General features: G+C 47.6%; 1 protein-coding gene across 1 annotated transcript; it reads right to left on the reverse strand.

Moving 5' to 3' along the window:
* Positions 1-13,561: 13,561 nt before the first annotated feature.
* On the reverse strand, positions 13,562-17,980 carry LOC121272676 (guanine nucleotide-binding protein G(I)/G(S)/G(O) subunit gamma-8-like). The gene is made up of 2 exons (XM_041179395.1): positions 17,897-17,980; positions 13,562-13,687 (listed from the first exon to the last, which is right to left on the reverse strand). The coding sequence occupies exons 1-2, from the start codon at positions 17,978-17,980 to the stop codon at positions 13,562-13,564; spliced, it is 210 nt and encodes a 69-aa protein (XP_041035329.1).
* Positions 17,981-18,335: the final 355 nt, after the last annotated feature.

Consider the following 18,335-nt stretch of genomic DNA (forward strand, 5'->3'; position numbering starts at 1 on the left):
GAGCAGATCTGCCTTTAGTGATGTTGGTTGAGGGCCAACTGTTGGTCAGGACATCAGAGTGACACCTCCTGCTGCTCCTTGAAACAAATGGGATCGGTTGCATCCACCTGAGAAGGCAGACTGGGCCTCAGTTTAATGTCTCATCCCAAAAGACGGCACCTCCGACAGGGCAGCACTCCCTCAGTATCGCACTGGGAGTGTCAGCCTAGACGATGGGCCCAGCCCTCTGGAAAAAGGTGTGAACTCACAGCCTGCTGTCTCAGGCAAGAGCATGGTGTACTTCAGTATCGTCATGACGAATACCCCCCACCCCCCCCACCCCCGCCTCAATGAGTTATGATAGGTCCAGCCTGTGGATTATAGAGATTTGGTTGTGTTATCATCACATCATAAAATACAAAAGAACATTGAGGTTGGCAGGGCAAGTTGATAAGGCCATTAAAAAAAATACAGGATCCTTGACTTTGTAAATTGAAGCAAAGTAGAGAACGGGGGAGTCTTTGTGAATAATGGAGTAATGCGTTCAGTACAAACTGCACTTTGTTAGTTTAACTCTTTCTCCAATCAGAATGGGGCAGGTGCTGGATCCTATGGATCCTCGTCGCCAGCTTGTTGAGGGGTGGCTGAGTTGGTACTATTGATAGGGTCGATCAGCAGATACATCTCAGGCGGAAACTTTAAGTTTATTCACAAAGGCACTCAGCAACTACACATGCACTTTCACTTCAAACTCTATCTTTCCACTTCTCACCACGAACTACAGAGGTAGCCCGCGCTACTCTCCTATTGGGTACCAAAGATCACGTGATCTTCCTTAACCAGCATTATTCTTAAAGGTATATCACACACTGAATCAAGCCATAATTACCACAGTGGGAGAAGTTTGAGAATTCGTTGGTAAGTTTAATCCTTATCATGTGACAAAGGGAGACAATTTAAATAGATGATTTGAGCTGTTTCACTGGTGGGTTTCTGTTATGGAGTTTTCGCTGCACACCTGTTGGATAGCAGAAAGTTTGGTGTATGATGGGAGGGGTGGTGGCGGTGGGTGGTGGTGCGGGGGGAGATGGGTGGGGCAGGGCTAAAGTCAGGTGGTCTGCCAAGTCAGGCAACTAAAAGTGACGCCGATGTAAATGTTAACTTTTCACGCTGGCACATTCGCTATCACCCATCGTCGGTGACAAACCTGGGCAATCTTCAGCCGCACAGTGCGCCCGCACTGTTTATGATTCACGGAGGGACAACATCACCGCAACTTGCCAGGGAATGGGCAATGCCCACAGGGTTGCCAAACTTCCAGGATTGGCCTGGAGTCTCCAGGAATTGAAGATCAATCTCCAGGACACTGCTGTGTGCCACCCTGGAGAAAAATCACTGGGACATTAAAAAAGATTGTTATGTTTTAGCATTTTCTTTGAACGTTTCTCTTTACCAGATATAAAAATATTGAAAATGGGGGAGAAAAGGCTGTTTGGCATCATCCAATTGGGTGATGAGTCTTTGTGCTTTCCAGTTGGTGTAGGAAGGCCATACGTCACAAGGATGGACATGTTGGCCGACTAATGGCTGGAGTGTGGGGGCGAATCATGTGATGGAACCTCCAGGAATACACTTAATCACAGTTGACATCCCTAACTATCATGGAGGGCACAACCCTGCTCCATTCAGCGTCCCGGCTAGGACTGTAAAGAGGAGTGAAGATTAGAACGAAGTCATTCGAATTGAGAAACACACAGGTTGGCAAAAGGTTTTTAATCGACCTGTTTAAGGAATTTTCAACTCTAACTGTTGGCCCAACTGTTGGTACAATTCTTGTAAATGTGAATATCTGTAAACTTGCCAGCATCGCACATTCCTGAACATTTGGTCCACGGGACATATGTGTCTGTGGTTTTCTTCATGAATCAGCTCATCAAACCTTACTCTCCCCATTCTTTTGATATTCTTCTCTCTAAAGCAATTGCCTAATCTCTTTTTAGACAAGGTCATAGTCTCAGGCTCAAAAACACTTGAATTCCACTCTTAATGGAGTACAGAAGTAGGAGTGCAAGCCATTCAGTTACTGGAACCAGTTCCATCATGTTGTTAAATCATTTCTAACAACTTTATCTGTCCATCTCAGTTCCCAAACCCTTCATATACTTTGCCTAACAGAAGTCTACTGAGCTCTGTTCTGAAATTTTTAATTAACTCCCCAGGCCCAAAGGCGTTTCCTGGGAGAACACTCCAGATTTCAGTGTGAAAAAATGCTTCTTGACATCAGTCCTGCATAGCCAAGCTCCAATGTTAAGTTTATGCCCCCTTGTTCTGGATTCCACCCACCAGAGGGAATAGTTCCCTATCTACCTTATCTAATCCTTTAATCAGCTAAAATACCTCAATTAGATCACTTCTTCATTTTCTCTATTCCGAATCTCATCTGTACAGCCTATCCCTACCATCTAACCCCTTCACCCTTGTCAAGTCACCTTCTATACAGAGACAATTATTCTAAACTTGCCTTTGACTGGAATAACGATGACCTAGAATGAATTACAGGCTGGAATCTAATCGAGGGGTTCAGGGTGGTTTATATATAGAATAACAGGGACCCGGCAGTGAGTTACAGGCTGGAATCTAATCGAGGGGTTCAGGGTGGTTTATATATAGAATAACAGATAACTGGGAGTGAGTTACAGACTGGAATCTAAATGAGGGGTTCAGGGTGGTTTATATATAGAATAACAGATACCCGGGAGTGAGTTACAGACTGGAATCTAATTGAGGGGTTCGGGTGGTTTATATATAGAATAACAGATACCCGGGAGTGAGTTACAGACTGGAATCTAATTGAGAGGTTCGGGTGGTCTATATATAGAATAACAGATACCCAGGAGTGAGTTATAGACTGGAATCTAATTGAGGGGTTCGGGTGGTTTATATATAGAATAACAGATACCCGGGAGTGAGTTACAGACTGGAATCTAATCAAGGGGTTTGGGGTGGTTTATATACAGAATAACAGATACCCGGGAGTGAGTTACAGACTGGAATCTAATCGAGGGGTTCGGGGTGGTGTATATATAGAATAACAGATACCCGGGAGTGAGTTACAGACTGGAATCTAATCGAGGGGTTCGGTGTGGTTTACAGATAGAATAACAGATACCTGGGAGTGAGTTACAGACTGGAATCTAATCGAGGGTTTTGGATGGTTTATATATAGAATAACAGATACCTGGGAGTGAGTTACAGACTGGAATCTAATCGAAGGGTTCGGGGTGGTTTATATATAGAATAACAGATACCCGGGTTTGAGTTACAGCCTGGAATCTAATCGAGGGGTGCAGGGTGGTTTATATGTAGAATAACAGATACCCGGGAGTGAGTTACAGACTGGAATCTAATCGAGGGGCTCGGGGTGGTTTATATATAGAATAACAGATACCCTGGAGTGAGTTACAGAATGGAATCTAATCGAGGGGTTCAGGGTGGTTTATATATAGAATAACAGATACCCGGGAGTGAGATACAGACTGGAATCTAATCGAGGGGTTCGGGAACTCAATCAGATTGTGATTCAATTGTCATGTTCCTTGGGAAGCCGTGGGTCGAACCTGCGACCGTTACCCCACCTCACTCCTTCCAGTCTAAATATTTCCGTATCGCTTCCAATGCTACCCCACTGACGTGTGAGGGGAGGGTCAGGGGGTACGGTGGGTGGGGTGGGGGTAGTGAGGATTCTGGCCTGTGTCTGGCGGGTGGGAAAGGGTGGGACGGCCTGTTGACATGGGGTGGCTTGGTTTAAGATTGTGTCAGCCAGGCTTTGTGATTCACTGTGAGGAAATTGCAAGTAATTAAATTTGTAACGAGGAAATGATGCCTATTGTTGGGAATCAGAATTAAAACAAAATCAAAATTAAGAATTCTCTCCACAAGAACGCTGCTGTGAGCGGCTCCAGATGCTTTCCTCAGATTGAAGATCAAAGGCCCGACAAGTAATTAAATATTACTGAGGTGACAGCTGATTGACCTCAAACTTCTCCGTATGATGCACTGGGAATTGTGGAATAACACACATCGTTCTTCAGTTTGCTGGTAAATCTTTCTTTAACAGTAACCATTCTGAAACATCTTCAAAATCGTGATGGTTTTAAGGGTCCCTGTTTATTCAGCAGGGTAAGGATTACTCTGTGTAACTGTACAGAGTCAATGTTTATTCAGCAGGGTGAGGATTATTCACTGTAACTATACAGAGTTACTGTTTATTCAGCAGGGTGAGGATTATTCACTGTAACTGTACATAGTCACTGTTTATTCAGCAGGGTAAGGATTAGTCACTGTGTAACTGTACAGAGTCACTGTTTATTCAGCAGGGTAAGGATTAGTCACTGTGTGACTGTACAGACTCAGTGCTTATTCAGCAGGGTAAGGATTAATCACTGTGTAACTGTACAGGGTCACTGTTTATTCAGCAGGGTAAGGATTAGTCACTGTGTAACTCTACAGAGTCACTGTTTATTCAGCAGGGTAAGGATTAGTCACTGTGTAACTCTACAGAGTCACTGTTTATTCAGCAGGGTAAGGATTAGTCACTGTGTAACTGTACAGAGTCAGTGTTTATTCAGCAGGGTAAGGATTAGTCAATGTGTAACTGTACAGAGTCACTCTTTATTCAGCAGGGTAAGGATTAGTCACTGTGTAACTCTACAGAGTCACTGTTTATTCAGCAGGGTAAGGATTAGTCACTGTGTAACTGTACAGAGTCACTGTTTATTCAGCAGGGTAAGGATTAGTCACTGTGCAACTGTACAGAGTCACTGTTTATTCAGCCGGGTAAGGATAACTCTGTAACTGTACAGAGTCACTGTTTATTCAGCAGGGTAAGGATTAGTCACTGTGTAACTGTACAGAGTCACTGTTTATTCAGCCGGGTAAGGATAACTCTGTAACTGTACAGAGTCACTGTTTATTCAGCAGGGTAAGGATTACTCTGTGTAACTGTACAGAGTCTCTGTTTATTCAGCAGGGTAAGGATTACTCTGTGTAACTGTACAGAGTCACTGTTTATTCAGCAGGGTAAGGATTACTCTGTGTAACTGTACAGAGTCTCTGTTTATTCAGCAGGGTAAGGATTAGTCACTGTGTAACTCTACAGAGTTACTGTTTATTCAGCAGGGTAAGGATTATTCATTGTGTAACTGTACAGAGTCAGTGTTTATTCAGCAGGGTAAGGATTATTCACTGTGTAACTGTACAGAGTCTCTGTTTATTCAGCAGAGTAAGGATTAGTCAATGTGTAACTGTACAGAGTCAGTGTTTATTCAGCAGGGTAAGGATTATTCACTGTGTAACATACAGAGTCACTGTTTATTCAGCAGGGTAAGGATTATTCACTGCGTAACTGTACAAAGTCAGTGTTTACTCAGCAGGGTAAGGATTACTCTGTGTAACTGTACAGAGTCTTTGTTTATTCAGCAGGATAAGGATTACTCTGTGTGCAACATAGAGAGTCACTGTTTATTCAGCAGGGTAAGGATTATTCACTGTGTAACTGTACAGAGTCACTGTTTATTCAGCAGGGTAAGGATTATTCACTGTGTAACAGTATAGTAATGTTGGTGCATTTGGGGCTAGATGATGAATGGGGATATACACCTCAGATGCTCAGGTGTCACCTGAAACCCATGATATAATTTCATATATCATGAGCCAGTTTGCTGTTATTCATTCTCAGGATGTGAGCATCACCTAAAAAGTCAGCAATAACGGGCCATCCCTGGTTGCCCCTTGACAATATAATGAAGCACTCCTTCTTGAGCCGCTGGAGTCCATGTGGTGTAGGTACACCCACAGTGCTGTTAGGGAGGGAGTTCCAGGATTTTGACCCAGCGACAGTGAAGGAACGGCCGTTATATTTCCAAGTCAGGATGGTGAATGACTTGGTGGGGAACTTGTCCTTCTAGGTGTTAGAGGTCATGGATTTGGAAATGCCAGGGCCAAGAGCCATAAGGCGATGTAAGCGGTAAAGAGAGTTTGCACTGAAAGTTTACTAAGTTGGTTTTATTTGATGCAGAACTTGCCCTTTGATTCTGAGGGTAGCGCAAGCTGGATTTCACTGCTCAGGCAGAAGGAACAAAGGAAGCTGAGGAAGTGGGAAATTTCAAACAAGAAATCATGGAAAACCTGCGACAGCTCATCCAGAGTGTGTGGAGAGGGCAGAGGGTTCAGATTTCAGGCGCTGGTTTTGAGGACTTTAAGACTGTTATTTCCACCTCCTTCACTTATCGCCTGAATTTGCTCCTCTCTCAGCTCATCTGCTGCCAAAACCTTCATTTGTGTCTTTGTTACTTGTAGATGTAAACTGTTCCAGAGGTCTCGTGGCTGGTCTCCCACATTCTGACTTCCGTGAACTCGAGGTCATCCAAAACTCTGCCGCCCGGGTCTTAACTCACACCAAGTCCCGTTCCCCCCTCACCCCCCTCTGCTGGCTCCAGGTCAGGCAACGCCTTGATTCTAAAATTCCCATCTTTGCCTTCAAATCCCTCCGTGTCCTCGCTCTTCCCTACCTCTGTAATCTCCTCCAGCCCCACAACCCTCTGAGATCTCAGTGCTCCTCTAACTCTGGTCTCTTGAACACCCCCAATTTTAATTGCTTCATCATAGCACCGCACTTTCAGTTGCCTGGGCCCCAGGCTCTGGAATCCCCTCCCTAAACCCCTTCACCTTTCTACCTCGCATTCCACCTTTACGATGTTATTATGCGCTAATACTACACTGGCTACCAGATTAAGATAATTAGTCAAGCTCGTAACATGGCTCATTTATACTTGCTCAAAGTGGCAAACATTCATACACAGGGGTCCGTTCTCTGCAAACTAAAGGAATATGTTCAAGCCTTGCGCCTTTTTTGAATTACCCAGGAGCTTGGGGAGCCTATAGCTCCCCGTTGCTTTCCCCATGGCAACACCTCAGCCAATTAGGGTCGACTTGCCAGCCAATCAGCATACTTTTCCCCTTCAGTGTAAATTGTTGCGATCATTTGAAATTTGACATTCTTGCATTTGTCCTGATGAGCTCAAGATGAAAAACTTTGGCAACATGAGGGATCTTGGTGAATGTCCACAGATCCTGAAGGTAGAGGACCAGTCGATAAGGTGGTTAAAAAAGCATATGGAATCCTTTCCTTTATTAGCAGAGGCATAGAATATAAGAGCAGGGAGGTTATGCTGGAACTGTGTAAATCATTAGTTAGGTCACAACTTGAGTGCTGTGTGCAGTTCTGGTCACCGCATTACAGAAAGGGTGTTATTGCATTAGACAGGGTACAGAGGAGATTTACGAGGGTGTTGTCGGGACTGGAAAATTGCAGCGATGAGGAGAGATTGGAGAGGCTGGGGTTGTTCTCCTTGGAACAGAGGAGGCTGAGGGGAGATTCAATTGAGGTGTACAAAATTGTGAGGGGCCTGGTTAGAGTGGATGGGAAGGGCCTGTTTACTTTAGCAGGGAGGTCAGTGACTGGGGGGGGCATAGATTTAAAGTGATTGGTAGAAAGGTTAGGGAGGGAGATGAGGAAAATCTTTCCACCCGGAGTGTTGTGGTGGGGGGGGGTCTGGAACTCACTGCCTGAAAGGGGAGTGGAGGCAGAAACCTTCAACTCGCTGAAAAAGGATCTGGATGTGCACCTGAAGTGCTGTAACCTGCAGGGCTACAAACACTGGAAAATGGGGTGAGGCTCGTTTCTCAGTCGGCGAGGATACGATGGGCCGAGTGGTCTCTTTCTGTGCTGTAAACTTACCGTGATTCGAAGGTGTCTCCTTTCTCAGCACGACTTAAGATGCTGCTTAAAACATCTCCGAGTCTTTGCTGACCTGGGCCCTAACACATGATTCGGTGTCACGTTTTGTTCTGAAGCGCCCGGGGATGTTTCATTATGTTAAAGGCGCTATGCGTAATCTAAGTTGTTGTTGTGAGGCAGAACCTGTGCTTCAGCTGCTGGCTTCCCTGATCTTTGCCTCAGACGTTGTCTCACTTGCTTCCGGGGCTTTCTCTCCCTCAGCAAGGGCACCGACAAGGGCAGCGCACATGCCCATTACGGGCTGCGGTGACCCCACGGTTGAGTCCTGACTATGTCGATCTTTCAATTTGTCTAAAATATTCATTGCCTAGTGTTCGTGGGTCGATCTTCACGCTCATCAGTAACTCACTGTCACCACCTTATGGCAGCTCTGGTGAGTTTTCCACAGCCTTATTCGGAAAAGTACTGGAGAACAGCAACAGTTTACATTTGCGTAGCGCCGCTGACGTAGCGAAACGTCCCAAGGCCTTCACAGGAGCGTTACAACACGAAGCACAGCACCGAGCCACACCGGGAGATAATGGGTCAGGTGGTCAAAGGGGTGGGGTTTGAAGGAACGTCTTACAGGAGGAAAACGAGGTAAAGAGGGGGAGGGGTTTGGGGAGGGAATTCCAGAACTTGGGGCCCAGGCAGCTGAAGGCCTGGCCGCCAGTGGTGGAGTGATTAAAACCGAGGGACGCTCAAGAGGCAAGAAAGTGAGGAGTGCAGAAATCTCGGAGGACGATGGGGCTGGAGGGGATTACAGAGATAGGGAGGGGGCAGGCCCTTGGGGGGATTTGAAAACAAGGGTGAGAATTTTAAAACCAAGGTATTGCTTGACCGGGAGCCAATGTAGGTCAGCGAGTGTAGGGGTAAGGGATGCCTGAATTGCTGTGAGCTAAGACACTGGCCACAGAAGTTTGGATGACCTCAAGTTGATGGAGGGTAGGGTGTGGGAGAGCAGCCAGGAGTGTATTGGAATAGTCATGTCTAGAGGTAAACAAAGGCATGAATGAGGACTCACGTTTAACTCACATCTTTCACGAGCACAGAACATCCCAGAGTGCTTTATGGCCAGTGACGCACTTTTGAAATGGAGTCACTATTACCCTGCGGACAAGTGCACTTTAAACACACCACGGTCCCGCACAGAGCAATGAGTTAAACAGAGACAGAAACAAAAATGCCTGGAAAAACTCAGCAGGTCTGGCAGCATCTGCGGAGAGGGACAGTTAAAGTTTCGAGTCTGTATGACTCTTCAACAGAACTAAGGAAAAATAGAAAAGAGGTGAAATATAAGCTGGTTTAAGCGACATCCTGCTCTCATGCCCACATGTTCGTCTTTGCAATGTTCCAGTGAAGCTCAACACAAACTGGAGGAACAGCCCCTCATCTTCCGACTAGGCACTTTACAGCCTTCCGGACTGAATATTGGGTTCAACAATTTTAGATCATGAACTCTCTCCTCCATCCCCACCCCCTCTCCGATCCCCCCTTTTTGCCAATGATTTATATAAATTTTTCTTTTCCCACCTATTTCCATTATTTTTAAATGTATTTCCATCCATTGTTTTATCTTTACCTTTTAGCCTTTTTCGATTCCTTCCCTTCACCCCACCCCCACTAGGGCTATCTGTACCTTGCTCGTCCTGCTTTCTACCCTTAATTAGCACATTTCTTAGATAATATCACCACCTTCAACACCTCTTTGTCCTTTTGTCTGTGACATCTTTTGGCTATCTCCACCTATCACTGGCCCTCTTACCAGCTCTACCCCCTTAAACCAGCTTATATTTCACCTCTTTCCTTTTTTTCCTTAGTTCTGTTGAAGAGTCATACGGACTCGAAACATTAACTGTTCCTTTCTGCAGATGCTGCCAGACTTGCTGAGTTTTTCCAGCTATTTTTGTTTTTGTTTTGGATTTCCAGCATCCGCAGTTTTTTTAGCTTTTATCTGAGATAAACGGAGAGTTTGTCGGGTTCAGTTTTGGTTGAGGGATAAACATTGGGCCTGGGGAGAAGTCCCCTACTCTTCTTCAAATAGAATCTGAGGCTGGAGAGCGGGGGGGTGGGGGGTGGGCAAGTCATGTGATGAAACCTCCAGGCATACATGTGATCACGGTCGGCAACTCTAGTGAGATGAAGAGGGCGGGGAGCCGTTCAAGGGTAGAATAAACACCGGTACAGACCAGGTGAGCCACATGGCCTGTTTCTGTGCTGTAAATTCCAGGTTGATCTTAATAAATGAATGAGCAGCTTTGAGGGACCCTAAGACCTTCCCCACCACCCCCCCAACCCCCCACCAAATCCCTTATGTGATTCGTCCAGTTCTATGCATAGTTGGTGGTGCGATCGAACTGTTAGCTTGGAGGTGATATATAGCAACACTAGGTGGTGCCCTAGGTACATACATGTGGGCAGAGCGTGCCAGATAGATGCTGTATTTTGGGGAGGGTATTACAGAGCGATCAATACATGATGTTGGAGCGAGACTTTGCGCATGACTGTCGACAGACTTCTGCATTATCTTCCGGAGAAACTGGACTGCAAGGGGCCCGTCAATGTAAGATTAAGTGCAAAAGGTGTAGAGAGGAGGGGGCAGGACCTCCCTCCCTCATTCTTTGCACAGAGAGAGAGAGAGAGAGTTCTGAAGATGCTGAATTCGTTTCCAGGGTTAGGATTTGAGGAAAAATTGACATCAAGATTCACGTGTGGAGGAAAGAAAAGCAGTGATGGGGGTTATGTGATGGAGATGGTGCATGTGCACTGAAGGTAAACATTTACAGGCCTGCGGAGAAAGAGCACTGGGACAACAACAGCTCTTATTTGTACTGTGCATCTTACATAAATAATGCCGCCTGAGGTGCACAGCAGCTTTATCGAAACAACGTATCACACTGCGTCATCTAAGGAGCAGTTTAAGGCAGTCGACCAAAAGCTTGGAAAGAAAAGAAAGACTTGCATTTATATAGCGCCTTTCACGACCAACACACCCCCTCCAAGCACTTTACAGCCAATGAAGCTCTTTGTGAAGTGTAGTCACCGTTGTCACATTGGAAACGAGCCAGCCAGTTTGTGCACAGCAAGTTCCCGCAAACAGCAATATCCTGCTAATGAGCAGATAATCTATTTTTCTTTTTCCATATCATGTGGATTGAGGGGTAAATATTGAGCAGGGCACCGGGGAGAGCCCCTCTGCGCCTCTTCAAAATAGCACCGTGGGGTCTTTTATACCTGAGCGTGCAGATGGGGGTCTCCGTTTAACATCTCATCCGAAAGGTGGCACCTCTGACAGTGCAGCACTCCCTCAGCACCGCACTGCAGTGTCAGCCTGGATTTTTGTGTCAAGCCCTGGGGTGATATCTGAACTCAGAACATTGTACCTCAGAGGGGGAGAGTGCCACCTGGACCACAGCTGACACTGAGTCAAAGAGGCAGGTTTGAAGGGGTGTCCTAATAGAAGAGAGGTTTTGGAAGAGAATTCCAGGCCTTAGGGCCTTAGATAGCGGAAGGGACAGACAGTAATGTACTGAAATCGGGGATATTCAAGAGGCCGGGATTAGAGGAGCTGGAGATCTCCTGGATAGAGGGTAACGGGGCAACAGAAGATTACATGAAATAGGGATGACTAATTGAACAGTCCTACCAAAGAGCCATTGAAACATAGAAACTAGGAGCAGGAGGAGGCCAGTCAGCCCCTCGAGCCTGCTCCACCATTCATTATGATCATGGCTGATCATCCAACTCTATAACCTGCTCCTGCTTTCTCCCCATACCCTTTGATTTCTTTCGCTCCAAGAGCTATATCTAACTCCTTCTTGAAAACATACAATGTTTTGGTCTCAACTACTTTCTGTGGTAGCGAATTCCACAGGCTCATCACCCTCTGGGTGAAGAAATTTCTCCTCATCTCAGTCGTAGATGGTCTACCCCGTATCCTCAGACTGTGACCCCTGGTTCTGGACTCCCCCACCATCGGGAACATCCTTCCTGCATCTACCCTGTCTAATCCTGTTAGAATTTTATAGGTTTCTATGAGATCCCCCTCATTCTTCTGAACTCCAGCGAATATAATCCTAACTGACTCAATCTCTCCTCATATGTCAGTCCCGCCATCCCAGGAATCAGTCGGGTGAACCTTCGCTGCCAGCACAGAGACGATGGGCCGAATGGCTGCCTTCTGTGCTATACCGTTCCACGGTTCTACGAAGGATAATCGGCAAGCGGACTGGTTGGGACAAATGGCCCAACCTCAAAACTGTGGTGGATTCTGATGCAGACACGCGCGGAATGAAAACCGGCCCGGAGTCCCTGTTACCTGGGGGTGTGGGGGGTGGTGTGGGTGGTGGGGGAGGGGTGGGGGGAGGGGGGAGGGGATGCCAACTCGAGACGATGTCACCTGGAGTGTGGGGGCGCGACAGGCAGACTCCACAATGGGAGCGCGTCTGCCCCCAGGAGATGGTGAGCTGTGGCCTGGCTGGTTTGCAGAGTCGGATGGGCCGGTATCACACGGGGACGGAGGGTTGGTGGGTGGGGGGGGGGGGGGGGGGGGGGGTGGTTGGTGGGGTGTGGAGGGGGACAGCATTCCTGTCGAACAGAATTTCAGGAAAACCTGTCACGGGAAACACGGATCCCATTCCCCACCCCAACCCTGTGTTCCTGAGGCACAGAGGAGTTTGTAGAGAGCACCGTGGGCACCTCCAACATCACACAGTTTCTACATAAGCAAATATGGCGTTATTATATTAGATCATTTGATATTGACACAGTTGGGCAGTGGGAATGGGATCATTTCCGCTCAACATCGACCGGGAAGAATCTCTGGTTCGTTGGAACAACTGAGCCTTGGGTGTGGGCCCTCCACCATTGGTAACCTGTCTGCCTGACATGTTAATGTGTTAGAGGCTTTCCCATTTACTGACGTGGTCACCAGGGTTGCCAACTCCGGTTGGGTGGACGCCTGGAGGTTTCGTCCAACTGCACCCCCTCCCCGCCTCCGTGCTCCCACGATTGGTCAATTGTTTGCTCAGTTGGACCCCCACCCCAACACCCTGGTGGGAAGTGAACCCGATTGGATGCCCTCCTCCGGCTGTCAGTCAAACCCTGCCCCTCTCTCCCCCCCCCGTCTCCAATAGCTAATAAACCGCAGCCTTCATAGGAAATGAAACAAATTGTTTTTTGTTTTAAAAGCCTCCCCCACCCCACCCCCACCCACTGAGTTTTCTTTTCCTTGGATTTCGCTCTTGGGGATCAACCTCCGACCCTTGGAGATGCCAGGGAAACCCCGGGCAGTTGGCAACCTGGGATTTAGTGACAGGACAAAGTAGCTCGTAGTGTCTGGGTTGGCGATGAAGAATTATTCTCCGGGGGTTTCTGTACTCGAACGCAGGATTCGATCTGTGTTGTCCGGCCCAATATCCCTGCACTTGTCTGCAGCAACTACCTTCCTTTCTGGTCCTAATTCCCACTGCCATGCTTTACTCAAGGTATTGGGCCAAACTGTCCATGTGGAGTCTTATTCTATAAATGGGCGAAACATGAGGGAGGGGGACAAAATAATTTATTTTTTTTCGAGATCGCCAATCTCTTCAGCATTGGTGACGAATCTTCCACTTTTACTCCTACGCCTAATTAATCTTCCGGCTGTGGACCATCTTGACCCAGACCCCTTTTTTTGAGCCAACAGTTCACTCCACCACTGGGACGCCCTCAAGATGGGCAGAGGGGGCCAGAGGCGAGGCCGCTCTAGAGGATGGCGCACATGCCCTTGTCCCGGAAGGGGTTGTTGGAGTTGGGGACGGGAGTGACGAGGGGGTCCTCCTTGGCGTGTTCCTCACAGTACGCCAGAAGTTCGGCCGCGGCCTTGGAGACCTGAGGAGCGAGAGAGAGGGAAGAAAAGGAGTCACAAGAGGAAGGTCAACCCAACAACATTTTATAGAGTCGCTGCACAGAAGGAGGCCATTCATCCCATCGAACCCACAGCGTGATGGACCTAAGCTCACTTGAAAGTGAAGAACAGTGCAGGCTGGATGATCTCACTCTCCCTGGAGTGTACTACCCCTCACCGATGCCACGCCCCTGCCCCACAGTGCCCGCCTGTGCCCCAGCGCCTGGCCCAAATGACCCATGATTCATGTGCCCAGCCAATGGCAGCAGGCTATTCAACTGTGGAGGGAGTCACAGGCCAGACCAATCACTGCCCAGTTACCACACAGGCTTCGCAACAAGTGTTCCTGGAGAGGGATTAGCTCACTCTTGCCTCATGTCCTGGGTAAATTGAATTTGGTTAATCCAGCACGGAGTGGGGTGGAGCTACCTGCTCAGTACAGCTCAGGGCTCGCAGGGTAAGAGCAGCACAGGGTTAGGTACAGAGTAAAGCTCCCTCTACACTGTTCCCATCAAACACTCCCAGGGCAGGTACAGCACGGGGTTAGATAGAGAGTAAAGCTCCCTCTACACTGTTCCCATCAAACACTCCCAGGACAGGTACAGCATGGGTAAAGCTTCCTGTCCCATCAGACATTCTGTGTGACAACACTGAAGGGGCTGCATTTATTATCTATTGTTTATTATCTTGGCAGCCTCTGAGAAAGTAGTTACTGGGATTCGATATCTGTTGCTCACACAACCTCACTCAGAGTCAGCTGTGGCCCTGGAGTCACTTGGATCTTCAGTGAACCAGTTAGGGTTTTTAATGGAAGGTTAAACTTCCATCTGGATCAATGGTTCTCAAATATTTTCATCCACGGACCACTGAGGTGGACCCCTGGACAAACTACTCGCCCGTCCACACCTGCTTTCATTTACAATCACAAAAATATCATCAGAATTACTGGAAACTGTAAATATTTTGCTGATTTTCACTGGCAAATTTGCAGGCATTAATATTTAAATTAAATATCATAAATCAATTACTCTTTCATGCCAGAAACAAAATGTTGATAACATAGTATTAATACTGCAAGAAAACACATTTATTTGAGATGTTCCAAGATGTGCTGCAAAATCATCTCAATATTCTTCTGAGAAATTAATAATTGTACATCAATATTAATCATACATAACTATCAGTCTGATTTAACATAAATCTTGCTTATTAAACGTATTTGTTCTTTCCTGTTCTTATGATTTTTCAAAAGTTCATTCACGGGATGTGGGTGTCACTGGTTAGGCCAGTGTTTATTGCCCATCCCTAATTGCCCTTGTTCAGGGGGCATTTTAGAGTCAACCACATTGCTGTGGGTCTGGAGTCACATGTAGGCCAGACTGGGTAAGGATGGCAGATTTCCTTCCCTAGAGGACATTAGTGAACCAGATGGGTTTTTATGACAATTGATTCATGGTCTTCATCAGACTTTTAATTCCAGATTTTTATTGAATTCAAACTTCACCAGCTGCTGTGGTGGGATTTGAACCTGGGTCCTCAGAGAATTACCCTGGGCTTCTGGATTACCTTGTCCAGTGACAACACCACTATGCCACCACCTCCCCCATGGTAACTCAGACTATCCAGGCAGAAGCTGGTTTGACGCTTGATGTGCGGTGAGGAATGAAGGTTCTGCCCTGTTCTCTCGTGTAGCCTTGGCTGTGACCCCTGCGCGTTAGTGGACCAGTCCGCGGACTGCCTGGATGACCCACGTGTGCCAGCAGTGGTACAGCCCATAGAGCACACTTGGCCAGCCAGTGCCCTAGTGTTAAGCCAGATTGATCTAGGGGCCACGAGCAGGCAACCTCAGTAGAGCAGTACCACCAGCTACTACACAACCATACTCTTAAAGATGACAATCGACAGGAGCGTGGACTGTGACTTCCTCAGCTAATGGTGGACCAGAGCCAGGAAGCTCTAAAGAAGGGGAGCGATGGATGGCTGGGGGCGGGGGTTGGTGAGGGGGAGAGTTGGTGGGGCTGGAGAAGAGCCCTGGAGAGATTGATACATTAGGGTGTGGTTATTGTATTTGATGGGCTAACAGAATTCCGAAAGAAATGGATTAACTTTCGGACAGGATGCAGGCAGTGGAGTTGAGGGCCACTTGGCATTTGCCGTAGCTAGCGAGCTTAGCCAAGAGCGCAGAATTCAGAAGGTGAGAAGGAGGTGAGGCAAGGCCTCAGTGAAATCCAGGGCAGGTACAGAGGACCAGAGACACAGTGTGTTAAAGAGGAGGACTTGGTGTTGGCTGAGACACAGGTTTCAAACTCAGCTCAGGACTGAAGAGGACATCAAAGCAGCATTCCTGAACTTGAGTTTGGGATCAGAATAGGAATGGAGTCATGGGATGAGCTTGGGAGACTATGAAACTTTGGAGCCAATCAGCACCCTGCCGACATTGAGAATGAGGACATTGGTGACCAACACTTCAGGCAGTTCAGTCAGGGTCAAATCGAGGGCACTGATAGAGAGGAAGAACGAGGAAATTAGGATCACAGGAGCAAGAGGAGACCATTCAGCCCCTCGAGCTTGCCCTGCCACTCAATTAGATTAGATCAGTGCATCAACTCCATCTATCCCCTTCACAAAACAAAAACCTCTCCAAGTTCTGACGAAAAGCCATTGATCTGGTGCATTAACTCTGTTTCTCTCTTCACAGATGCTGCCAGACCTGTTGAGGTCACAGCGCGGTGGGTGTACCTACACCACCGGGACTGCAGCGGTTCAAGAAGGCAGCTCACCCCCACCTTCTCAAGGGGCAATTAGGGATGGGCAATAAATGCTGGGCCAGCAAGTGATGCCCACATCCCATGAAAGAATATAAAATAGTTGGATGGGCAGGAGTAGGTAACAGTGGCTGGTACATCAAGAGCAGTTTGCATTTCTATCGCACCTTTAACAGAGTTGAACAACCTCAGGTGCTTCACCGTGGTGCCGAACAAAATGTCGACTTTGAGTCACGGAAGGAAATATTGATCACAAACTTGACCAAAGCAGGAGATGGTAAAAGATGAGAGAGGCTTTAAGAGATGGGAATATATTGGGAAGGAGCTCCAGAGTTTCCAGACTAGGCAACTGAAGGCGCAGTCATTAATGTTGGGGCTGATGGAGGTGGGGGATGAGTAAGAGGCCGGAATTGGAGGAGCGCTCTGATCTCAGAGGATTGTCGAGGCAGGAAGAGGTTACAGGGATAGGGAGGCTGTTGCAGCTGGAGGAGGTTATAGAGATAGGGAGTGTTGTGTGGGTTGGAGGAGGTTACAGAGATAGGGAGGGTTGCAGGGGCTGAAGGAGGTTACAGGGATAGGGAGGGTTGTAGGGGCTGGAGGAGGTTACAGAGATAGGGAGGGTTGCAGGGGCTGGAAGAGGTTACAGAGATAGGGAGTATTGTGTGGGTTGGAGGAGGTTACAGAGATAGGGAGTGTTGTGTGTGTTGGAGGAGGTTACAGAGATAGGGAGTGTTGCGTGGGTTGGAGGAGGTTACAGAGATAGGGAGCGCTGTTGCAGCTGAAGGAGGTTACAGAGATAGGGAGGGTTGTAGGGGCTGGAGGAGGTTATAGAGATAGGGAGGGTTGTAGGGGCTGGAGGAGATTACAGAGATAGGGAGGGTTGTAGGGGCTGGAGGAGGTTGCAGAGATAGGGAGGGTTGTAGGGGCTGGAGGAGGTTACAGAGATAGGGAGTGTTGTGTGGGTTGGAAGAGGTTACAGAGATAGGGAGCGCTGTTGCAGCTGAAGGAGGTTACAGAGATAGGGAGTGTTGTGTGGGTTGGAGGAGGTTACAGAGATAGGGAGCGCTGTCGCAGCTGGAGAAGGTTATAGAGATAGGGAGGGTTGTAGCGGCTGGAGGAGATTACAGAGATAGGGAGGGTTGTAGGGGCTGGAGGAGGTTACAGAGATAGGGAGGGTTGTAGGGGCTGGAGGAGGTTGCAGAGATAGGGAGGGTTGTAGGGGCTGGAGGAGGCTGCAGAGTGAGGACATAGAGAGTATTTAAATGTGAGGGTTGGAATTATAACTTTGAGGTGTTGTTGGACTGGGAGCCTGTGTAGATGGGTGAGCAGAGCGGGTGATGCCTCGGAAATATCAGGGTTTTAGCCAGAGCAGCCGCGGTCCCAGAGATTAGTGAATCACTGCGTCTTCCTGGATGTGTGCAGCCTCACCTGCATCCTGTCGATGTGGACCTCCAGTTTCAGCTGCTCCACCGCCATCCTGGCCTCTGCTATCTTGGCTGTCTGGTTTGGCATCTTGCCTCACTCAGCTCCAGACTCTCTGCACCTGAAAAACAAATGAAAGAAATCGTGGATTCACCGTCAGTCTGGAGAGATGAGTCATGAGGAGAGAGAGACTGGCACTCACACAGTGTAGTTAACCACCAGAGGGATATGGTGACGTACTGGTAGTGACACTGACCTGATACACCAATGTTTACCGGCATTGGGCTTAAATCCCATCACAGCAACTGGTGGCATTTGAATTCAATTAATGAAAAAAAATTAATAAAACCTGGAGTTGAAAGCTAGTCTCAGTGACGGTGACCATGAAACTATCATCGATTGTTGTAAAAGCCCACCTGGTTCACTAATACCCCTTTAGGGAGGG

This window comes from Carcharodon carcharias, chromosome 34 (genome assembly GCF_017639515.1).
Source record: "Carcharodon carcharias isolate sCarCar2 chromosome 34, sCarCar2.pri, whole genome shotgun sequence".
NCBI lineage: Eukaryota > Metazoa > Chordata > Chondrichthyes > Lamniformes > Lamnidae > Carcharodon > Carcharodon carcharias.

Excerpts from the sequence above, each read along its gene's own strand:
- LOC121272676 (XM_041179395.1), bottom strand. The coding sequence starts at position 17,980 with ATGCCAAACCAGACAGCCAAGATAGCAGAGGCCAGGATGGCGGTGGAG. Across the intron at positions 13,688-17,896 it reads TCCACATCGACAGGATGCAG|GTCTCCAAGGCCGCGGCCGA; the intron begins GTGAGGCTGCAC and ends CTCGCTCCTCAG.